The sequence below is a fragment of the Myiozetetes cayanensis genome, unplaced genomic scaffold (genome assembly GCF_022539395.1).
Source record: "Myiozetetes cayanensis isolate MyiCay16 unplaced genomic scaffold, myiCay2020 scf1, whole genome shotgun sequence".
Classification (NCBI taxonomy): Eukaryota; Metazoa; Chordata; class Aves; order Passeriformes; family Tyrannidae; genus Myiozetetes; species Myiozetetes cayanensis.
Genome location: NW_026086604.1, coordinates 2614635 through 2639149, shown reverse-complemented (window position 1 = coordinate 2639149; position 24515 = coordinate 2614635). Strand labels below are relative to the sequence as shown.

At 46.1% G+C, this 24515-nt stretch overlaps 2 protein-coding genes across 4 annotated transcripts in view; one reads left to right on the top strand and one right to left on the bottom strand.

The window, feature by feature from the left end:
- The window catches only part of DENND3 (DENN domain containing 3), a 30792-nt gene extending 28864 nt beyond the window's left edge, over nucleotides 1-1928 (top strand). Inside the window, exon 23 of the mRNA XM_050321671.1 lies at nucleotides 429-1928. Coding sequence (XP_050177628.1) covers nucleotides 429-629 — 201 coding nt within the window. The 3' untranslated portion in view covers nucleotides 630-1928. The remainder of the gene's footprint in view (nucleotides 1-428) is intronic.
- Nucleotides 1929-4353: 2425 nt separating this feature from the next.
- SLC45A4 (solute carrier family 45 member 4) overlaps nucleotides 4354-24515 on the bottom strand; it is an 85654-nt gene continuing 65492 nt past the window's right edge. For all 3 annotated transcript variants that reach the window (XM_050339344.1, XM_050339435.1, XM_050339528.1), the window contains exons 3-8: nucleotides 16465-16653; nucleotides 13921-14100; nucleotides 12731-13806; nucleotides 12532-12631; nucleotides 11331-11542; nucleotides 4354-10509 (exon numbers count right to left, since the gene is read on the bottom strand). In XM_050339344.1, the coding sequence (XP_050195301.1) occupies nucleotides 10150-10509; nucleotides 11331-11542; nucleotides 12532-12631; nucleotides 12731-13806; nucleotides 13921-14100; nucleotides 16465-16653 (2117 nt within the window). In that variant the 3' untranslated portion in view covers nucleotides 4354-10149. The remainder of the gene's footprint in view (nucleotides 10510-11330; nucleotides 11543-12531; nucleotides 12632-12730; nucleotides 13807-13920; nucleotides 14101-16464; nucleotides 16654-24515) is intronic.

Genomic DNA, 24515 nt, shown 5'->3' with positions numbered 1-24515 from the left:
TCTTCCCTGTGAGGGTGGGGACGCCCTGGCACAGGTTGCCCAGAGAAGCTGTGGCTGCCCCATCCCTGGAAGTGTCCAAGGCCAGGTTGGACAGGGCTTGGAGCAACCTGGGATCGTGAAAGGTGTCTCTGCCCATGGCAGAGGGGTTGGAATTCCATGCCCTTTAAGGACCCATCCAACCCAAACCATTCTGGCATTCCATGATCTCTCCTCCCTGACAGCTGTTCCTGTCTCTGGGCAGTTTTAGTTTCTCTTCCCAGGAGCAGAAGAGCAGATAAAACCCTCACTGTGCCCACCCCACATCAATCCCCGCGCCCGTGCCCTGGACTGCGGCGCAAAGCAGTGGGAGTGACTGTGGGTTTGTTCTGTTCCCCCAGCTGTGGGTTGGCAGCAGTGGGAGTGACTGTGGGTTTGTTCTGTTCCCCCAGCTGTGGGTTGGCAGCAGTGGGAGGCTGCAAGGCAAGAGCACGGGGAGGATCTACGTGGTGGATGCTGAGAGGAGGAGCGTGGAGAAGGAGCTGGTGGGCCACGCGGCCGCGGTGCGGGCGCTGTGCTCGGCCGAAGACAGGTACGTCCTCAGCGGCTCCGGGAAGGAGGAAGGCAAGATTGCCATTTGGAAGGCTGGATAGACAAGCTGTTCCTGGTGTGCCTGCCTGTTCTGGGAGAAGGTGAAGACCTCAGGCTGTGTTTACTCCAGCATTTGGCATCTCTTTCAGCTGCCTGTCAGTGTTACTGTGTTGTATTCACTGAGTTATTTCAGTCCCTGGTTGTTGTAGAAAATGGAAATAGAACCAAACCTCCCCTCACACCTGGTTCTGCTCCTGCACGTTTGATGAAGGAATGGAAGTGTGAGCAGGGGGGTCACTGGCTTCAGACTGGACACGAGGTGGTGTGGAGGGTCAGGGTTCCAGGCCAGACTGCCTGGTGCAGGTCGTGTTGGGAATGCTGGAGCCAGCTCAGCAATTCCATGGGAACTCCCCTGGGCAGTGCAGGATTGCCAAAAAATGGGATTTGGTGCTGTCTTCACAGGATCAATCCTGTAATAGCTGGAAATGGGCACTGAGAGGCAAAACCCAAGTGCAGTTGTTGTACTTAGAGAATTGCTGCCAGTGCTGAGCTCGGGGCTGTGACTGGGCAGAGCATCCCTTACCCCTGGGGGGATTTAGGGGGCTGGTTCGTTTGAAATGCAGGCACTGACAGGCCCCTCCCCCCCCAGCACTGAAAGCTCCTGCAGCTGAAACAAGATACTGGGATATTTTCAGTGACTGTTTTACCTTTTAAACTTGTTTTTCCTTTAAGAGCAATGCACAGCACTTGGCGTTTTTCTAAAAGTTTGTGAAACTGAATATTTTTATCTGGAGCACTAATTTATTTAATTCCTGTATATATTTGCTTTTGGAAGCACCTCTCACTCCCTGTGCAAACCAACCCCTGCCCCTCCTCCCTTCAGTCCCTGTTTCTGCAACTGCAGGAACTGCTGTTATTTTGGGTAGAACCTGCTCTATTTTTGAGTTCTGCAGGGTCCTCAAACTCCTCTTCCACCCCTGGAGGGAACACCACTGGGCTGCATCCTGGGGGAGTCTCCAGAGCAGCATTCCCTGATCCCTGCCTGATGCACAGTGGGTTTTCCACTGATGACAAATACAAGTAAAACCATAAATACGTGCAGAGTAGTTTTACCTGTCTCAGTGCTGAGTACAGTGGAAAACAGTGTTTAAAATACTGTAAATGGAAGGACAAAAATGGGCTGCTACTTTTGTTATTAAAAATAAACCAGCGTGGGGCTAACAGAAGGGAAAATGACTTGAAATGTACTCCATGTAATATTTCTGCTGATAAAAGTTATTATCATATGATGGTAACCTGAAATTCCACTTTTTTAGGGTTTTTTTATCAATGTAAAAATATTAAACACTATATTGATACTCTGACCTTTGTACTTTGTTCTTTTTCCTGTACAACTCAGTACATAAGAATGATGATTTTAGCACTGACTTGCATCCTCTGAGTGCTGTGAAGAATAATTGCCTGGTTTTCTTCTCTGCATATTCTCCTTCCTGAAATGGCTTCTGCTGTAATGTGTCCCCCTTTGAGCCCCACATCTGTGACTTTCAGGTTCCTTCGTTCCTCCCCTGCTGCTCTCTGGCTGTTGAGGGGGACAGGAATGATTTACTGAGTTCAGAGATTTCTCTACACAGACACACAGGAGATGTTAATGAACTTTCCTTGGCTGCAGAGATGATCCAGGAGCACCAACCTGCTGCCTGCCTGTCACTGCCTTCATTGATTTTCATCCCTGGCAGACTTTTTAAACCTGGTTTCACCTTCTCATCTGGTTCGTGGGTGCTCACTGACCATCTCAGCTTTGCTCCAGCATTCCAGCTGTGGGGATGAGCCTGCAGGCACAGCTCTGTGGGGCTCTGTTCAGTTTTCAGTGGAATGTTGGATACACCCCATCCCTCTCTGGCCCAAAGGCCATGCTGCTGGTGGGGCTGATCAGCCTTGTGCCTCTGTCCCCTTCTCCCTGTGGAAAGGGTTGCCCATTTCTTGGAAGCCTCAAGGCTAATGTTTGTTCAGCTCCTTTTTGCTGTTGATTTTTTTTTTATTTTTCCCCGGATCTCTTGAACGGGGGGAACCTGAGGGGAGCCCACGATGCTCTTGGTCACGTGGTTCAGATTTTGGTAGCGCTGTGAGGGAGCTGGACTGAAAGGGTCCCTTACGCCTTGAACTGTCCTGTAATTCCACGATCAAACCAAGGGATGGCAGTGCTTGCTTCCAGAAACAACCCCGGCTGTGGCGCTGGAGCCGCTTGGAAGTTCGGGCTGTCGTGGGCTGGCTGTGACCTCCCCGCCAGGGACATGCAGGGAGGGAGGGAGGAAAGAGCCCCTCCTTCTGCCTCCCGAACCGCGCTCCTGCCGGGGCTCTGCTTGTGGGACCAGGCCCCTTTTTCCTTGGGTGCCGCTTGAATCCTGCCTGTCCCTGCAATCCTTTCGGAGCAAAAGCCCATCCTCGCCCGCCCCGTGCTCCTCTTGCCCGTCGGCATCCATTTAATTTAAACATTAAAACAGCCACTGTCACCTGCAGCGTTCCCGAGGATCTGATTCCCCTCTCCCCGGGGAGTTCCCGTCTCCCATCCCAGGTGTCAGGACGGGGATGGTGCCACACAAATCCCACTTGGTGCAGCCCCCAGGCCCTGGAAAGGAGGGAAGCGCTGCCTGCTCAGGGCTGGAAGCTGGAGCAGCTCACGCCACCCTCGTCCCCAGGATTTGGGCCGCTGTCCTGCTGTCCCTCCCCTCGGTCCAGACTGGGAAGTGGGGGCCGCGCTGGAGCAGCTCCTGCCCGGGCCGTTCCCAGCCGCTCCAAGGCGGTTTGTTTTGTAACAAAACTCGGCCCCTCTGTCCGAGCCCCCCCCCCGGCCAGCCCAGCCCCAGCCCCAGGAGGGACCCGGTGCCCCGGACAGGGATCGGTGCCCCCTGCGAGGGCCAGGCAGGACTCACATCCCCTGAGCCGAGCGGGGTTGGGCTCTCCACTTGGAGTTTCCCCAAGGGGAGGACGAGGCCAGGGCTTTGCTGGGAGAAGCGGGGCCAGGGGGAAGGCTCCTGCCCTCCTCACTTGCTCACTTCATGGTAGTTACTACAAAGTAAATCAGCTCTATCCACCCAAAACCAGCCTGGTCTAGGTGTCCTGTAGGTATCTGCAGAGGCTCCTTCCCGCGCTCTCCCCTCAGCGCTGATGAAAAAGCAAGTTCATAAACGGGCCAAAACTCGGATTTACTTTGTTTTCAGTTCTTCCTTAACCTCAGTCCAGTGACAAGAGTGTGGCTGAACCGTGTTAAGTCAAAAATAAACCAAACACTGGGTGGGCATTGACTTGGCACTGAATTCTTGGGGCTGCCGATACTGATTGTGAGGAATTCCCTTCAGGAGAAGTCACAGATCAAATCTGTCAGGAATCAAACGGGACAACTCAGCTCTTCACGGCAATTTAACCCTGTCAGCCTGTGATCTGATCCAGGGGTCCCTCCACCTTTCCCCTCTTGTCACTCCCAATGCCCCAAGAGGTTGATCCAGTTTGGATTCTGGATTCTCCGGAAGCCGCTTGGGGCTGTGGAATCACGGAGGTGATGCTTCTTTCCTCCAAAACACTCCCAGGCCTCCCCCACCAAGGGATCCCAGGCATTTGTGAACTGTGACACCTGATTTTTTTTTTTTGCCAGGCAATGTTTGGCAGGAGCATTTTTGGAAACATGAACGCAGTTTTGGGATGAAGGAAGGTGTTGTTTTGGACAGCTCAGGGACAGGGTGTCCTCCTCCTCCCTTCCCTACAAACACCACAGGGACACGAGCCACCAACTCTTACTGAAATGTTTATTAAGATCGAACTTCGGAACAACGGATCGGAACACAATGTCTCGTGGAGTAGAATATCTCTAAATTGATTTGTTTTCCTTTTCTATGCGTAAATGAAAAAAAAATAATCAAGATTATACAAAAAAAGAACAGAAAGTGCAGAACACAATAAAACAGTTCTCATGCAACGAATCTTTTTTTGTTTGTTTTAACCTTAAAACAGAAAATAAGCTCAACAGTGTAGAAATAAAAATCATACATACATTATGCCGTCTACACACTCAAACATTCGTCTGTGACATCACTTTTCTTTATCCCTTTTTCCTCATAAAACAACATTATGTGTTTAACACATGCTTATAAACATTGCTAAACTCAGCAAGAGCTATTATAGTGCCCCAACTTAATAAGTTGATAAAAAAGTAGTTGTCATATGGCCAGTTCACAAAGGAACTAAATATTCTTTTTTTTTTTTTAATTTTTTTTTTTTTAGATTTTATTTTTCCCCGCTATGAGATGCCTATATGCAGCCTTCTAGTAATATGAGGCATTTAAAATAAGCTGGTCATTTGGCTACCGAAAGGGCTTAGTGTTCATGTTACATCAGGAAAACCAAATTCACATTGGGAACTGCCAATCTGTTGAGAGAAAGGTCTGGATTTTGGGGTTATTTATTACAATTTGGCTCTTGCCAAGGACTGAGAAGATCCAGAGTTTGGCTAAACGCTCCCAGAGCTTCACCCCCAACTCCCAAATTTAAGAATGAATGTGCCAGAGCACAGTCAAATTGAACTGTGTCCTGGGTTTTCCATAAAATTTTAGCAGGTCGAAAGGGCACCAAAAGCCCTTTAATTATAGCAGATGCTTCCTTTTGGGGGGGTTGTATTTGCCCCTCCTGGGGCAGGGAAGGTGAGGTTGGGGTTCAGCTGAAGCCACAGGGCTGCTCGGGATGAGGAACCAAACCAAATCAGTTTTCCAGGAGGTGATTTCCAGGAAAAGCTGGAACACCTCAGTGAGCAGATTGGTGGGAGAAGGAATTGAGCCTTTTTGTTGTTTTCTAAGGCAATTTCTCAACTGCTGAGCCTCAAAATCAAACCCCAGTTGGTATTTGAGCTTCTGCAGCTCCTCTGGATGCAACATGACAGACAGAAAACTTTGGGTAGCTCCCCCTTTTTTTCCAAATGACCTTTTTTTTGTTTTGTTTTGTTTTTCTGTTTTTTTGACGCGCTTTACAAACGTTCAGCTTTGTCGTTTAAGGAAGGGAAACATCTAAAGGACTCTCTGGAACCATAAAGTTTCTGCAAAGAAAAATAAAATTTTGGTATTTCTTCCACACAGTCATCAACAGCGTTTCTGTGCAACATTTGGTGTCTGTTACATTTATTTGGCCTATTCAAAGGAAACGAGGACAAAACAGCTGCAAAGAAAACCAACTTCTCTCTCACAACAGATACTTCAGATGCCGAAGCTGCTACATGTGCTTGGAATATCATGCAGGAATTTACTTGTTCATTTAAATAGGATACATATTTATAGCTGAGCATCGGGCTGGGATGAGGGGAAACCTGGAAGAACTCAGTTGAAGATGCTGTGGAGTGGTGACAGCGAGCACACAACCCCCAAAGGTATTTTGGCTGAGCAGTGTGTCTGCAGATGTACAGACACACAGGAATGGACACACACACACACCTAAAACCCCAGATCTCAGTGACTGGACTATGACTCAGGGACTCCAGGAAGGCACCTGCCCTCCCTGCACCTCCCTCCTGCCCAGATGTGGGTGCAGCTCTCCCAGCAACAAACTGTGATTTCTTCCACCTTTACCCCTAAGTGTGGCTCAGCCTGCAGGGCTGTGGGAGCTGGCAGCCAGGAAAATCCTGCTTTCCTTTTGTGGTGGATGCTGGAGGAATCCAAGCTCACCCAGGGAACCCTAAGGATGGAACCAGGTTTTAATGAGGTACCTGGCAAGAAGCACCATTGTTACCACTGTCATTCCAAGTGCTGGGGGATTCAGATTAGATGAGAGGGAGATAAGAGAGACTCAGTCCTTGCCTCTGTGGAAAACCCCACACATCCTGTTCCATCTCAGGGTCTGTGTGTCACCATCCATCGGCAGGAAAACCAGGAGAGTGAATTTGCAGCCTGGAAAGAGGCTCTGAGGGAAAGGGGAGAAGGACGTGGTGTGTTGTCACTGAGCACAGGCCTCCCTTGGCTTCACTGGCTTCCTCCCTCCTGGTGATGAACAAACCCCGTCTTTCCCATAACTGCTCACAGCCAGCGCCAGCAAAACACCAGATTCCTGTTATTAAAAGGCTATTTAGGCAATAAATCTCTATAAAGTCATCAAACCAGCAGGAAGAGAAACATTCCTAAGAAATTATTGCTTCTGGAGTCTGAAATTGCCATCCACAAACAGCACAGATTGGACTGGACTCTTGGAATGACCCAACAGGGCCAAACCCACACTCTGCCTTTCCAAGGGGGTGGAAGTTAAAGATTCTCTGCTCTCACATCAAACATCTCCAGCCCTGGAGACTCTGAGCACAAACAGTGCCTCATGTCTGAGGTGTCACTGCAGCACAACAGGTTCAAATTGTTTATAGTATCAAGTAACACAGAATTAAACCACCAAACCTCAGTCCTACTGCAGTGAAAGTCCAAGGGGATGACTCTGACTAGACAGGGATACCCACAAACAAAAAATGGTGCTTGTTGTCACGAGGAACGACAAAAAAAACACTTCAAATCTCTCTTCCCACGACTTCTGCAATAAAGACTTCAATTTGTACTACTTTACCTTGAATTGTGGCAAAAAAAATATAACAATTTCTGTATCAAAAGATAAGGTGAGGGACAGATGAAGAAATAAACTGTTGTCCACTCTACCCCTGAGAAATGCTGGGTTGAGGAAGAAAACTCAAATCCAAGGAAAAGCCCTCAGCAGGTGAAGGTGGAGTGGGGGTTTCCCAGGCTGGCCCAGGGACAGGAGGAGATGCTTTGGCTGGGGCTGCCCAAGTTAATTCTTCTGGCAACACTACAAATACTTCAGTGTGTTTACAATGAATAATTATTTCCTTCACTGTTACTGGGGAGTGAAATCAGCTTCCTGCTACGGCAGCCGCGTATTCCTGCCTTGTGAGCCCCACAAACAACTCTAGAGATGGATTTGGACATCCAGTTCCTAGAAATGAGGCTGTCCCAAGCACTGCCCAGGACAAAACTGGCCCTGCCCTGCCTTTACTTGAAACCTCTGGGTTGGAAACATCATTTGAAAGGCCCTTCCCTGGCTGAGAAAGCTCAATAAACGTGGGTGAGCTCACCCCCAAAATGGTGTCGTGGTCCCTCTGGTGGGTGTGAAGTCAGAGGGAGCTTTGAGCTCTCCTCTCTCTCTGCAGCTCCTTGGTCAGTGGGTGGTGCAGTGAAAGAGAGCTGGGCTTAGAAGGTGCAATGTGGAGTAACCAGCATTTGATCCAGGCTGATCCCTGGGACTCCTGGGGAAAGGGTAACGCTGGCACTGGTCAGAGGACGCAGGTTTTTTAAACTGTTGAAGACCCTTTCCAGCAGGAGAGATTAAAATGAGGAGTAGCTGTCAGAGGTCATTTAACAGAAAGCAGAATCTTCAGGGATCTTCAAAACTAAGCCATTAAAGCCACTTTAAAGTGTGTAACTCACACGGATGCCAGTCCTAGGGTGGCACACAACACCCGTGTCTGTGACAGTGAACGTCACTAGAATATATCAAATGTAACTGAGATGAAAAAATTCACAGCACAAGTTCAGTTCAAGGATTTCTCACAACTGATTTCTCCAGTAAGGTCTCACACCCCTCAGCAGTATCGCTCCCCTGGGTGAACACAGTTCACAAGTCGTGTTCTGGATAAGAAAACATTCACCCCGAAGGACAAAAGAAGACTTTCTCAAGATACTTGTTAAAAAACCAGCCCCTAAGTCCTGTGTGATCACAGGTACTTCAGAACTTCGTGATGTCACCCTTGACAGCAGAGGCCATTGGAGCTGACTGGAAGCCTTCAGCTGAGAAATCCATGGATGCCACCAGGAATCTGGCAGGGACGCCAGCCCTCAAATACACCCAAACATCCATTTCTCAAACACATGGACAATTCAAGTAATGTATTAAAAACAGCTTCTCAGATTGAAATAGAGCTTCTTCGCCTGGACTGCAGCATGATTGACACAGGCATTTGAAAGTCTTGGAGCAGGAGGAGTTTGAGGCAGCAGGAATGTCACACCGCTCTGTGATGTGTCTGTCCAGCACATGGATTGAGGGCAGCCTGGGGGCCCACCCCAAAACGAGTCCAGAGCATCACAAACTCTTCTGACAAAGGACAAACGGAAGTTTGGTTTCAAAAGTTGCTTTAAGTGGCTGCTGGATAGTGATCCGAACTTATTTTGAATCAGACTAGCACAACTCTTGCAAGTTCTTCCCAGAAGAATGTCTTTGCACTGCAGCTGTGTCCTGAACCATGGGAGGGGGCAGGAGGATGCGCTGACGACACCGGAACGGCAGCTCGGGAGAGCTCTGGTCTACAATTCCTCCAACACAGGGACTGGAACAGCAACACTGGAATTTTAAGGCCTAAAAAACTGTTTCTGACAGAGATTTTTATACACCCAGACTATGCCATAAAGTGACAGAGGTAGGCCTTGGGCTCACCTTGTTGTACTGACCCCGTGCCTTCACCTCGGCTGCGGCGCTCCCAGCCCCGAGGTTAAAGGATCATAAAAAGTGCAATTAATCCACGACTTCCTTTCCCTACGGAAGAGAACCCGCACGCCCCCTCCCACGAAGCTGACCCCGGAGACGCCCTTTCTCCGTGGCAGCTTCATCCAGAGATGATCAGGTTTAAATGCCAAGAAAACCCCCCCGAGTTCACCACAGCACGTAGAATTCCCAGCTACAAATTGTCACAGCGTATTCCAACGACATTCATAAAATGCAGCACTTGTGATAAAAAAAAAAACCTGTGAGTGCTGGTCACCTCTCCCAGCTGCTGCTCCTTCCATCCAGAGCTGAAATCCAGCACCCAGTGTCACCCTTCCCCCAAAGAGCAGCAGATTTGGGAGTGGCTGTGAACAGTTATGACTGAAAAAAGAATTCACGGCAGTTTCTCAGAAACCGCAGTAATTGCTTTTGCTTTTCATGAAAGTAATTGCAAAATCAAAGGGTTCTGTAGTAATTGCACTAACAAAAACATGAAGTCTAAAATCAAAGTAGCTGTCAGACCAGTAATACCATGCTCCTGAAAAAAAACTGATCGTTGTCTGAGCGTTTGATTCGGGTATTACACTAGTGAAATCTGAAATGTTCAGACAAAAAGAATGGCAAGAGACTAGAGGTGGAGATTGCTTCCATTTTCCGTTAGTTTAAAAACAGCCGAAAACTTAAATTTTTTTTCCTAACTGCTAATTGTATACACTGTGAGTCTCATGCAGATTAATAAAACTTACTCGAAATCTAAATGTGTTCTTAATAAAAAAAGTGTTCAGAAATGACGTCTCTAAGTTGTGGAGAAAGCAATCAGCATCCGAGCGACCCGCTCAAACCTTAGAGGAAGGACTACAGAACTTCATTTACACTTTTCGCACGAAACTGCCTCTTCTTCTGCAGATTTTAGCTACGAGTAGTGAAGGTCCTAATTTGTTTTGTTGGTTTTTTTTTTTAACCTGGAAAAAAAAAAAAAACAAAACCCAAACCAACAAACCCAAAAAAACCAAACCAACGAAAGTTCTTGATCCTGCACCTGCAACCTCCTTGGAATGTGGGTGAGCAGCGAGGGGCTCACACGGCTGACTCGCCCTCGGGCTCGGTGGCCGTGGCTCCTTTGCGTGTGAGCTTCAGCACCGTCGGCTTCTCCGCGCCCGCGCCGCCCTCGGCTGCCTCCGGAGGGCCCAGTCCTTTCTGCTCTTCCTTTGGCTCTTCGTTCACTTCAGGGTAAATCACCAAGAAGGTGGCTGTCAAAAACCCCAGGAAAGACCCCACGGAAGCCACCATGGGGATGACTCTGACGGTGCCCACGGCGTCCACCACGCCGCCGAGCGCGGAGGCCACGAGGATCTGGGAGATGTAAACCTGGCACGACAGGATGGCGCAGTCTATGCCGAACCCTCGCTTCGAGTTCCCGGGGCTGTGGTGGATGTACTGGGGGAAAAGGCAAGAAATGTGTTAGGGGAGGTAAAACAATGGCTGAAAGCAAATACTCAAATGCCAGAACCTTCCTTGAATTTCTCGTGCCTATGGGTGACTTCACCGTCATCCTTGTGGCATCACAACTCCAGAGAAACAGCCTCCTCACCTACTCATCAACAGCCTCCTCACCTTGCAGCACGAGGCAGGTATTTGTTCGGTCACTTTGGCACAAATCAGGTCCAAGTTTAGTTTTTTTTTAAAAAAAAAGATGTACATGAAACATTTGGTGGGAATTATGATTATAGAAAGGAATCCCCCTCCCGATCCCAAAGCAGAAACATGTTTGTTGTAATAAATGATCTTCCTGTAAGTTGTAAGCCAAGTGGAATAGTGGTAAAAAAGAAGCAAATCCATTCTTGTTTCCAGCAGAACGAGTTTGCCTTTTGTCTCCCCAAAATTACAGCTGCCTTTCCACGCTCACCTCAATATCTAAGACTGAGTAACGCTAAAGTACCACATCCAAAACAGTAGAAACAACTATGTACATAGTAAATACTCCAGTAATAATTTAGTCTTGCTTTATCTACCATCTGCACCCAAATCCTTTTACACCTCAGCACAGGATATGTGCAATCATGACTCCCCCTGAGCAAACTCGATGCCAAGAATATCTGATTTCAGTACCAGCTCCTGCTATTAACTATCCACTTGAGCTTTGGCACAAATCCCAACAAAGCAAGTATCTCCAATAACGGGATTTAACAAATCCATTCTGCCACCATGTTCTTCAGGGAAACAAGAATGCTCTGCCTTGATTCAAACATTCCACATACCTGTTTAATCTCGTGGTATTGTCCCAGAAGTGCATAGGGGCAGTAGGAGATGCTCATGGACACTATTCCCATCGTGCTGATCATTATCATGGTGACGTACACGTTGGGGAACATGGCCATCACTGCAGTGCCCAGGGAAAAACCCAGCGTGCCCAGGATGTAGATCACTTTTATGCTCAGGTCATAGTTGTCCAAGTATTTCTGCAATAAGGCTGCAGAGATAGAGAATGAAACAGAAATCATAGAATCATAAAATGGTTTGGGTTGGAAGGGACCTTAAAGATCATCTCGTTCCAACTCCTCTGCCCTGGGCAAGGACACCTTCCTCTAGAGCTCAGACCCCATCCAACCTGTCCTTGAACACTTCCAGGGAAGGGACATCCACAGCTTCTCTGGGCAACCTGTTCCAGGGTCTCACCACCCTCACAGTAAAGATTCTTTTCCTAATACCTAATCTAAATCTCCTCTCTTTCATCTTGAAGCCATTTCCCCTTAAATCCCAGTTTAGTCACTAAAGTTTTCAGGTGCTGATGTGGTCATGGCAGCTCGATGCGCTGCTGAGGACGTGGATGCTCAGTGCATATTTGTGTTCTCTGAGCAGCACAGCCCGGGATGAATTCCTGCTTCAGGAGGAGCCCGTCCCCACTGAGCTGTGCAGACGTGCCTGCACACGTGCTGCAAAAGACAGAATTTAAGTTTGGCAAAAACTCTCAATTTCAGAGTCTACTCCAAGTCCAAATTATCTGCAGAATGACTTTCAGAAATACATATTTATAATTTTGATTTAAAAACAGTCTTTGCAAAAACCCTCCTAACATATGCTTGAATCTTCTACCAAGCATGACTTCAGTTTCCTGATGACTCGCTAAATGCCACTCAATATCCTTTGATTTCATTTTGTGCTTTGTGCCACTTCACCATCTGCTCATTTTTCCACCTCTACATTTGGAGGAACTTTTTCATATTGATTCTTAAAGAAGCCCTTCCCCTTATGACCACGTGAAATGCTTTTCCATGATGTCCTTCACCCCAAACAAGGAGATGGGTGCAAACTGAAGCAAAAACTATTTCAGGGCCAGGAGTTGGACTTGATGACCCTCGGTCCCTTCCAGGTAATGATAATCTATGATTCTGAAATTCACGTATTCTAATAAATACATGTTTGAGGTGCATTCCACTGTGAGATTGTGCAGTCTCCTACCCGAACAAACAGCAGCAGTAGCAGCATAAATCACCAGCCCCCAGCAGCCCATCTGAACCCCAGCGTTGTAGGCGTGCAGCTCAGTCGAGTTGGAAGGGGCCTGCAACAGACACAAACACAAACGTTGCTTTCTTGTACCGAGCACCTCTCAGAAACCAGGAACCCCAGGCGGGTCTGCCCGTGGGAATTGCCCCCTCACCTTCGGATCGCCCTCGAAGATGACCTGCCCCATGAAATCCGTGTAGAACACGGCCTCGGCGATGATGGAGAACCAAGTCAAGAGGTGGCAGACGCAGAGCCTCAGCAGCTCCTTCGGCATCTTGAGCATGGACAGCCACAGGAGCCTGACGGTGGTCTCGGTCTCGCCCTCCTCGCTCTCGGTGTCGCCGCTGGAGTTGGTGGTGCCGCTCTGGTTGCGGTGGCGGCACCGCTGGCGCTGCCGTTTCTGCATGTCGTAGATGTCGTTCATGCTGCGCGAGGACTTGATCAGCACGATGGCGTTGGCGCGGCGGAACCGGTACCGGTGCGAGCCGATCTTGCCGTAGTAGGAGAAGGTGTAGGACGGCTGCCGGTAGAACATGTGCCGCCGCCTCCGCATGGAGTTGGAAGTGCTGGATTGCTTCATGCCTATCCGGGCGTGCCCGTTGAGGAACTCTTTTGGTAGGGAGCCGTTGACGTTTGGGACTTTGTCTTCGTTTAAGCGATTATCGAGCAACATCTCCTCCTCTTTCTCACTGTCCCTGAGGAAAGCAGAGAGGTGGTTGAGTTTGGACTTCATGATCTCCTGGCTTGTGTTGTGGGGAGTGTTTGGATACGAAGCATCCTGAAAAATGGAGGGTTCGATGTCGTGCAGGAAAAGCAGCTCTGATTCGATCTCCAGCGTGGCATCCGGCATGTGCAGAACCGAGTCACTCTTGCTTCTCACAATGTTCACCTCCAGGAACTCCATATTGAGATCATGCTCCGACTGAACCTCGTCGTGGAACATGGAAGTTCCATACGGCTCTTCCTCGCTGATTACATTCAGTCGATTCAGAGGGGGGAGACTGCCGCTGAATTTGACACTGGACAGCGTGTCTCCTTCCTCATCGATCCTGTCCTGCTGAGGGTTATACTGCTCCTCCTCAATGCTGAAAAGGTGGAGAGCAACGGAGACAGAGAAAATAATGGCTGCGAAGAAGAAAAGGACTTGCTGTTGAGATTTAAAAATACCACCCAAGAAGGTCTGTGTCCAGTCCAGCCCTCCTAACATATAACCAATTGCTCCTCCAAGGCCTGTGGAAGAGAGGAAAAAAAAAAAGAAGTCAGTTCAGGAAAAATCAATTCAGTCCCAACTTGGTCATCAGGAAGACTAATCTGCTGCCAACAACATCTCAGCTAAGTCCCTACCAGCTGAAAAGGCGTGGATGTTAAGGGCCATGTCTTGCTCTTCACTGTCCACCACATCCAACAGGTAGGCCCGAATCGGCCCTTCGGTGGCATCAGCGCAGAAATCCAACACCACCACACCGAGCACTGTGAGGACTATTCCAATGGGCTGCTTGTCCGGGACGTCACCAATAGCCAGACCTGAGGGAAAATGGGAGAGGAATCTGGGCATGTCATTCCAAAAGGGAAAACTCCTGAGAGCAAGCTTGACTCCTTAAGAGAGAGGTGGCCTACAGGCTGGCTGCAAACATTCCTTTACAAAGGAGCAAAATGGCAATTTCAGCTCTTTGGCGTCATGGAAGGTCTGAGACAAAGTATGTTCTTATGTTCCTAAGACTGACATTTATTTTTCAGAATGTTATTTCTGAAGTATCTCTTAAATTATTTCATAATCCACCCATGTATTTCCCTTCAGTTGCTGAAGGCTGTTTTTCTAAAAGACATGGTGGGAAAAGGGAAACACTAAAAATGAGATATTTCACCTGTTAGTTACAACCATGGGTAACTGCACTGCTGACAGCATTCCTGACATGGTGCTTTACATGCAGTGGTCACAGTACCCCAGGATAAACTGAAATTTAACCCCTTCACCTCTCTCTCTTTGCTTTTCTTAAACATTCCCATTTTCTAGATCCCTTTTTGTATGTAAAACTTTTAAGGATGAAGAAACATCAAGGTATTTTGCATTGCAAAAAGCATCAGTCAGCTTCTGTTGACAGCACAGGATGAAATGCTTTTTGTCTGAGGAGTAGAAAGGCAGCATTAGTATAGAGCTGGATCATTTGTCAGGAGATGAACCAGTGACAAAAGCATGAATTACTTGAATCAGAGAGATTTAGAAGTTACGCGTGCGAGGCTCTGATAAAACCATTAGTGTAACTGATGAAAATGACTGTGGAAGGAGATGAACTCGCTAAGCCACCAAAAATCATCTGAATCTCAAGTGCTGATTCCTGCATATTCAATCCTCATTTATACCCAGTCCTTTGAAGGCTAAAGAAGTTTATAAGTGTTCCAGGCTCAGCTGAGCCCTACAGCAGAAAACACTAACGGTGTCAGCGCTTTAGATCTGCTGGAAACCTGAACAGTGCAGGAGAGAGCAAGAGTTCAGTTGTTCCCCTGGTTGTATCACTGCTGGGATTAGCAAACCTCCGTGCTCCTTGTTCCCCTCCCTATGACTCCTACTGCCAAAGGCCACACTAAGGAAGAGGGTCCAACACAGTGACCACTTCAGTTTTCGAAGCATCTCCTGTTTCTCCAAATTGCAATTAGGATTGCAAGTAACTGCAGACTAAGGGTAGGAAAGCAAAGAAGAAAAATCAAAGATCAGCACAATATTTTGTGCTGATTTATTAAAAGGTTTGAAAATAAGTCTACAAACTGAGCATGAGGTTTGCTTGCAGGTATCGATGGCAACTAAACCCTAAACTCCTGTATGGAGCTGGGAGCTTCTTATCACTTAAAATCGTTTAAGAAGGCTACATCTAACACCCTGCAAACATCTGGAGGGGGAGGAATAAGCCTTGAAAACACCACAACAAAGTACAACTGATGCCACATGATAGCAATTCAAATAAATAATATTTATTGCTTGGGTAAATAAAAAAAACCCATAAGTTAAATGTAATTCATCTGAATAGTTTGTTCACTGCACTTTGCAGAAAATTCAAACCCATCATATGGCATCCCAGTCTGGCTTTAACAAGCTGAGCCAAGATAATGTCCCACTCATTTCCCTCAATTGCTTTAACTTTTACACAATAGAGCTGCACCTAACCCAAAAAAAGAGAGCCAAGAGGATGTTATTAGGTGCTAAGTTCCTTTCGTTTGCATCAGTCCAACCATGATGTAAACAATTCCCCAAAGGTACTTGCTGTCACCTCTCCTGCACTAAATTTACAAAGAGATTGTAGATTAAATTCTGTAGTAAACTATGTTCAAGGGAAACTATTTTTACCAGCTTTGATGGGGGATCAGGAAAAATTATTTTCCCACATGGTTTTTGATAAACAAATATTAACTGTGTTCTGGACTTTTTCAATACTGGGTCTAAGAAAAGCACAAGAAAAAGTGAAAAGATAATTTTTGAAATAATGCTGGAAACAGGATGTGTTGCCAGATATGCATTAAAGGGAAAATGGATCACAACAGGAAACATTTCCCTGTGAACAGGTTGCTACGATTTTCCCATGTCAAGGATCGACCAAATTCGTCTCAGCGACTGCAAACATTATTCTGGCAACCACTGTATTAATAACACTGTGCTACCAGTAACAGCCACGACTGCACAACTCTCAGCACAGCAACCTGTGAGTAAGAATAAAACCACGCAAAGAATAAAACCATAAAGCTCAAGTGCAGGGCTGTGGAGATCTCTCCCGATTTTAGCATTAAATATGATGTGGAGCATTAAATAAACTGTGGAGCATTATCTTCACTTCCTACACTGAAACCTTAAAGCAGGTGTGTTAGGAGATACAGGCAGGGGGTTTCCTTGTTATTTACCTATCACAGAACCATTAAGGAAAAGTGCAACTCCGAAGAGGACACCAATGCAGAGGGCGAGGATGAAAGGCCGCCGGCGGCCCCAGCTCAGGGTGCAGCGGTCGCTGGCCGAACCGATGAGCGGAGTGAAGATCAGGCCCAGGATGGGGCTGAGGAACCAAGTGAGGCTGTAGTATTGTTCAGGAAGACCTGAAACAGAGACAAAAAGTGACTGAAGGGTTATGTGGTGCACACCGAAGTTTTCACTTCGAATGGGAAATTTGGTTATACCTTTGAAAACTGTAAATTGAGCAGGAATTTACCTACAGTGAATTCTCTCCCAAATTAAAAACTCAGCTGAGAGTTCTTAGCAATGGTTAATAAAACAGCTAAGGAAAGCACAGATCATTTATCCTTCAAATACCACGGTGATAAGAAGGTAACAATCAGAATATTTAAACTACTGAATCCACTAACCATTTGTGGACTATAAAAACAAATATTTTGGGGTGCTTGGAAGTCACCTGTCTGTCATATAAACATATCACCTTCTCAACAAAACTTTAAAGATTCAACAGTTGAACAATATAGTGGTGCTGTTCATCTAAGGCCACCCGCCATAAATATTTAATGGACTGAGAATGAAGGAGAGAATTTGACTGTCATATGAAATGTCCCATTTCTAAGCACAAAAATATTAATTTATAAAGGCGAACAACAGATAATAAAAAAAAAACAATTAGCAATTATTCATCAACTTCTAGAGGAGGTTTGTTTATCTCTACTATCCTTGGCTGTGTTGTTTTTTTTTTTAAGAATGGAGGTGACTATTCATAGGATGGGATGGGAAAAACTTGGATTTATTACATAGCATTTATTAGGAAAAAACCAGCTTGTTACACATCATAATTTCTGGAGATTAAAGGGCCCCTGCTGTCCACGTCCCCAGCACGGCAGCAGTGGCCTGCAGATGGCAGGCTGGCCCACAGCACCAGCCGCCTCCTTGGGGCTCTGCCTCCCTGCCGTTCATCAGCGCAGGGCAGGTAACCGCTCTGACGTGTTTCTTCTGCATTACAAACAAAACAATCCATTCCTTGCAGTCCAACTGATGCCAAGACAGAAAAACTCAAAGTCTTTATCCCAGGAAGGAAAACCATTTATTATTCAAACCCATATATGGTGAGAGTGAGCAGCATTTGCCCTTCGCTGGAGAGTTCAACCTGTACCTTGTGCTCCCTGTTCAGCACACTGAGGCATCCATTACCATGCAGGATTATACCAATCCCTGCCCAGAATAGCCTCTGCTGCAAATTTGGAAGTCTAATCTCCTGCTGTTTAAAGTACTACCAAATCTTGACTAGCAATGCTGACTTCTTCCATGACATAAATCTGATTTTTCCAAGAGTGCTGTATGCTGTGTGGTGAAACAGAGATTAAATGATAGCAAAATAAGCTATTTTTTGGCAAAAATAACCAATTTCACCATCAGAATTCAAAATCCAGGTTTGAGGCCAAGGTCTGTGTGATTTGACTCAACTCTGGCTAATGGACAAGTAAATGGCCGCAGCTGCCCTGATGAGTACAGAATTTCTGGAAGAGACTTGCCCTTTCTGAAACCGCCCCACCTGTGTTTTTGGACCAAACAAGACATGAACCCCCTGCCACGGGGGATGGTACCATGATTCAGCCACCTTTCCTTGTTCCAGGCCTGCACTGGGAGGCTGATACTGCACATTAGCACCTACCATTTAACTCCTGACTCCTTTTGCACAGGCTGGGTTTGTACAGGTGGCACCTTGTCCACGTCATGGCCCAAACCACTCCTGCTCAGCTTTTCCTGCGGTCTGGTGATGTCTTGACTGACATGGAAGTTTTACCTGAGACACACCTCCATCTGTGTATCCATATTAGGTTTAAAACTCTTGTTCAAGAAGCCACAGGTGTTGGCACTGTCCCCCCAGACCCCAACAATCATTTGCACCACCCAGCTTCTCTTTATGAGCACCATCCCCATCAAAGGTGCAAGTCAGGAAGCCAGTAGTTCCAGTAAAAGTGCAGGGAAAACTTCCATGTCCCTGTGTTTTTAATTCAGTTTAATTCCTTTTATATTTCACCAGGTTTAACATCTTCCTAAGCACACAAGCAGGTTCAGGCACTGTTGAAATGGCCCCTCACCTGCTCCAGGATGAGGATGCTGATGCTCATCAGTGCCTGGCACAATTCACAGGGAAGGAGTGTTTAAAAAAATATTTAATGATGGGGAAGAGGCAACATTTGGTTCAAGGAAAGTTAAACTAAATGGTGGGCTGGGTATGATTCATTCAGGGTGAGTTATTTTTTCTGCAGGACACACAAAAAAAGGCAACATGTAAATACTCATCCCACTTTGCCTCCACAGAGCCATCCTGGGAGCAGTGGTTAAGCACCAGAGGTTGCTACTGTGTGAGGCCCAAGTCACTGCAGAGTCTGTTTTAAACCAAGTGAGGAGCTGCAGCTGAACCAATGTCAGGGATCTTTATTGGAGGGATCACCAACATCTGGAACAACTCGATGTTGTATCACTGCACTGTGTGCTGAAAGCAGACATTTCTTTGCTGAATTATGTTGTGACTTGTGAATTACGAGCTGGGGCATCTCAATCGAGCTCATCCATCAATAAACACTTGGGAGATGTTGGGAAGGTTTTGCAGTAAATCACACAGTGGCTTTAAATAAACACAGGGGTGAGGGCTGGCAAGAGCTCTGTCACCCACGTTACAAGCCTCATCCTACATGAATAAACAACCTTAAATAGACAGATTTCAGAATAATGAACATAATTAAGAAATTCTCTTTTAACATTCCACTGAGACAACCAACTCATTTTAATGAAGACTGAGCAGAAACAACAAGGAAACTCTGGTACACGAGGGAGAAGCAATAGGAGAGGGCATATCCAGGGACACCAGGGGCTGGCACAGCTCCCTGTCCCTCTGTCCTTGAGGCCACCACTTTGTCTCCAGTCTGCAATGACACTTCCCTGTGGTGTACAGAAACTTTAGCAAAAACAATTCTGGAAACACATAATCCATATGAAATGATGATTCAAAATGACATCTGCAGAGAATTGAAAACTGTTTACAAATATTTCTCCTTCAACTGTAAAACCTGAACATTTCTAAACTGGACAGATAGGTGGTTTTTTAATGCTTTATAGCCACAGTTAACTGTCATAAAAATGTCCTAAAATTGTTTAAAAACACTCAGTACTTGACTTCAAGTACTTTCAAGATCAACTTTGCATGTAATAACTCAAAATCAGATTAAGGTCTGCATTCTGCTTTGATTTTACAGGCCAGTAAAAGAAAGGAAAGAAGGGTTTTTACCCAACCTCTGTTACATGCCTAAAATCAAGGATTTTTAACTTTCCATGTGTGAGTCAAAGGAGAGGGACTGAAATACTTTCTTGGGAAGGCTTTATTTTCACTGATTGAAGAGGGTGATCTTCCTAACATCTAAATATTATAAATAAAATCCTAAACCTAAATATTTACAGTGAAAATGGCTTAACTTTGCAAAAGGTGTGAATCTCAGTGATCTCAGAATAGAGCTATGGATGTAGCTTTTATGGAAGGGTAAAAAGGACACTTAAAAACCCCACAAACATTATGTTTGGAGATCTCTCTTTAGACAAACCACTTGGATATTTTTTTTACTGAACTACTTGTTAGCAGTTGAAATATCCATATCTAGTAAAAAGAGGCCACAATAAAAATCCATACAGGAATTAATAGCCCCATGCCAAGAAAAACGGAAGAACTTCTAAAAAGCTTTTGAGTGCTCCCCCAAGTAAACAGGAAAGGGATAACTTTCAAGTGAAACACGAGCCATTCCCACAGGCTGTGTAATGGGAATCATCAATATGAGCACAACCTGCCTTCTCTCCTGCTGGAGAAGCCATGCCATAGGACTGCTTCCACAGCCTAAGTGGCAGGGCTCTTACAATCTGCATTCCAAGTGTAAGCCAGCAGTTTATAGAATCACCATGTGTGTTTTACATACAGTGGTGCAGAATTCGAAGCAGTTATAATTTATTAAGTGCATGGCTGCACTATAAGTATGTAAACTGTGAGGTCCTCACATCAGAATTTAGTTGGTTACTGGAGTGGAAAACTACGGAGTGGGGTTAGAGAAGATTCCTGATGGGAAGGGGTGCTCGTGAAAGCTAAATTAGAGCAGTGTAAGAAAAATTAATTTGCTGGCAGAAGAATTCCCTCCTGAACCTGTCTGAGACTCCTCACCTGAGCAATCATTTTAGCACTGGGAAGTGAAGTGAGTTATCCAGAGTTCCCTTTAGTGTTTGCTCTCTGTATCTGGAAGTTGAGATGTGTTATTGATCAGCTCAGTCTGCCCAGTCCACCAAAGCTCTGAGAGTTCTGGTGCCCAGAAGAGTCCTTTTCTCTCTGTACAGATTTAGGTGTCACCTGATGTCTGTGCACTGTTGCTGTGGGAAGCCAAGACTTTTTTAAAGCTCACAGTCCTGTTCTCCCATGAGATTTCCAGGAAAGAGCTTTCCAAGGCACTGTGCGTGACCCCCACTGCCCCACAAAGTGAGACTTCAAAACGTACCCCGCAGATGTTCTTCCTAAAATTCACACTCGGTGCTGGCACAGCCTACGGGACCTTAATCCTTTCAACAGCAGCTTTAGTGCTAGACTTTTTCATATAAATCAGAAAGTTCCAGACAGACAAGGAGAACTCCAACCCCAAAATACTGGTTTTTTCCCTTAAAAGAGGCTGTTCTGGTTTCAGTATCTTGAATGTCTGCGTACATGATATGCATATTTAGGTTGGCATGCGTGGTTTGGCAGGAGAAGCAAAAGAAATAAGACTGAAAACTGAAATACTTAAAGAGATTGTGTGTGTGTATATATGTGTGTGTATAAATAACAGAAAAAAACCCAAGTCTTCCAAAGGTTTTCTGCCTCACAAGGAGGGAGCTCCAATAATGAAACTTTATAGAATTTCTGTCTGCAAAGGCATTAGAAAGTTGGGGAAGGTAATTACATGTCCTTTCTCTGTATATATATGCTACTACACCTACAGAAATTCATCCTTTTATGCAATATTTTAAAATAGGAAGACAGTTCAGAAGGCAGCTGAGCCAGGACAAGACAACAATAAGCAGAAATGTGGGGATAGATGGAATGTTTTGACACCAAGAAGCTCCTTCTGACGCCCCCATCCAGTGGCAAGGACTCAGATGGAGTGTGTATTTTAAATAACTTGGCTACAGGGACGTGCTGGGCCGGCAGCCCTTCAGCATCCAGGCTCTGACGCGCACAACAGATGCAGGGATGCTGCTTTTGACTGGATTTCAAGGCAGCACTGCACAGCCAGGAGCTTGTCATCCATGTGACAGCCTTGCCACAGCCTCCTGCAGCCAAATGTGAAACGTCCCAACTGCTGAGAGCTGCTGCACCCCCCTGGGACAGGCTGCAGCTCGGCTGGGACTGATTTTGTATGGCCAAGAGCGGCTCCACGCAGCTTGTGCCTTCACCAAAGGCTGCTGAGACTCACATACAGACTGGAAGGCCAAAGCAGCTGCATCCCATTACCAGTTTGATGCTGTTCCTTTATTTTGTCTGTAATTTTCCACCACCACGCTTGCCTTGCCAGGTAGCAGCTCTTGCAGCAAAACCACCATCGGCCCAGCTTGGAAAAGCATCCCAGCGGCCTTGTGGAGGAGGAATTAAAAACATAAAAACAAAACACACTGGAGGATTATTATTTAGCCTTTTACTGACAGCTAATCTGAGGAAACACCGAGGAGGAAAAAAACATATTGGATAAACAAGGTTAGTATTTGTGAACTGAATGTGGAGCAGGTCACAAGGCAGACTCCAAAGTCTCATACAAATCAGTGAGAAAAAGAGCAAAACACAACAACAGCTTCTGTGAGCAGCAACGACTGCCACTGAGACCCTTGTAATATGGCATTTCCCAGCCAGCTACAAACAAACAGGACACTGGCTTCTAGTAAATAAGGGTTTGTTTTTTCCCAGACAAAAAAAGTGCCCAACAATAGTGGGACCAGCACTGCTCACGGTTCACAGGAAATGCTCACTGTGTCACCATCAGTCTAAGGGCTGCGTGAGGTCACGAGTTACATGGAAGAAAGATTAAGTCACATGCAGCAGTTTCTATTCAAAACCTCTTTTTGATAAGTTCTATTGGGGGAAAAATAGTTCTTTATAAGCTTAACAATAAGATCTGATATGGGAATAGGATGCTAAGGTCCTATTTTCATTTGTCAGAAATCATCACCTAGAGACTTTGTTTATACACTTTAAGTAAACACCATACAAATTTCTGAACGAACACAAGAAGTTGTTCATGCCCTGCAAATACTTTCTATTCCACAATTTCATCCCTGTATAATACACTGTGTGCTGCTAAAAATGTGTCACATTGATCTGTTTAAAAATGTTTATACAAGCTGCTTTGTTTAGGCTGTGTTTTTAAGGAGTGTAGCAAGCAGAACCAGTGCTTGTCAAAGAGCTGTGGAGAAGTTTGAATCCCGGTATCTGCTTTTCATCCTATACACCAAAACTGTAGAAACCGCTGCAAACTCGAGCAGGTCATTCCAACCCCTCAGCCATGGACAGGGACACCTTCCACTAGACCAGGTTGCTCAGAGCCCCGGGGCCTTGAACACTTCCAGGGATGGGGCATCCAAAACTTCTCTGGGCAACCTCCCTCTGGGTCCCCCAGAGAAACTGCAAACAAGCTGCAACGCCTATTCTGACAACTGCATCACTGTGAAACTTTGACCACAAATCCTTTGCTTCTTGCTATCTGCCCTCAGATTTTAGGGCTTTTAATGGCTTAGAGCTTGTGTGGGACTCCAAGCTGCCAAAAGAAACATTCCTGGGCCAATATAGGTTGAACCAAAGCGCTGGGAATAGGCTTGACTGGTGGTCTGAGCACTACTGCTGTACAGTCAGCACTTGTACGTAGAGTTTGGTGCACCCATGAGAAACCACCTTTAAACTTCTGGATTGAAACAGGAATTCTGACCAACAGGGAAGGGATATGAAAAAGCACAGTAATTTCTCCTGGTGTTCATTACCATGATTTGAGCAGTGAGAGTACAAGCTTTTAAGAAGGAAATAATTTTAAAGTGCTACTTGAAATCAGAGTCTGGTAGCACAGGAGACAAGGCAGACTCTAATTTGCACCCCAAATGTTACAGTATCTTGCAGAAGAAATGAAGAAGAAATGAAGCCCTTTACCGGACTTGATTTTTACATGGAAGATTTTGCTTTTCACTCAGTGACTCCTGCCCAGCCTGTGTAAGACACTTGCTCAAGCCAAGCATTTGCTCAGAAGCCACTCGGAACAAGCAGCAAACAGCACGACGACACTAGAGAAAAATTATACTGGTCAATAGTTGTGATCACAAGGCTCAATTTATTTGCACAAGCTCAGGAGGAAGAGCTCAGAGCAAAAATGAAGTTTCTCACTGCTGCTGGCTTTGTACATTAAAATGACTGCCCAGCAAGCTGTCAAGCATCTTTATTCGCTCAGTGTCTTGGGAGCGACCTATTGCATAAACATCACATAAAACAGGAGCAATATCAAAACTGTGCCTTCAGTCTCCCCACTGTTAAAATTCACATCCTGAAATTCCTCCTGTGCCTGTCGAATCAGAGCTCTTCTGCTTAGCCTGCAACATTCACGAGCTGTCAGCACATTATACACATCGCACAGGCAGGAGGACGTGCATGCGCCCGGCCAGCTGAACACACTTTTCTGGAGCACAAACATCACCCACTTGCAAGAAGTCTCCCCTCTCCCTCCTCCTCCTCCTCCTGGTTAGCTCTGTGCATAAGAGGAATTTGTTCTGGGACATGAGACTGGAGGGATAAATGCCTCCATTTGGATGGGGTTATGAGCACTGAGGGAGTGGTAATCAAGAGAAGAGATCATTAACAGGAATATTACAAGGACATAAATAGCCTGGTACTTCAAAGGGACTGAAATCCAAGGGCAAAATGCAGAAAATTCTTCCCAAAACGACCATCACGAGA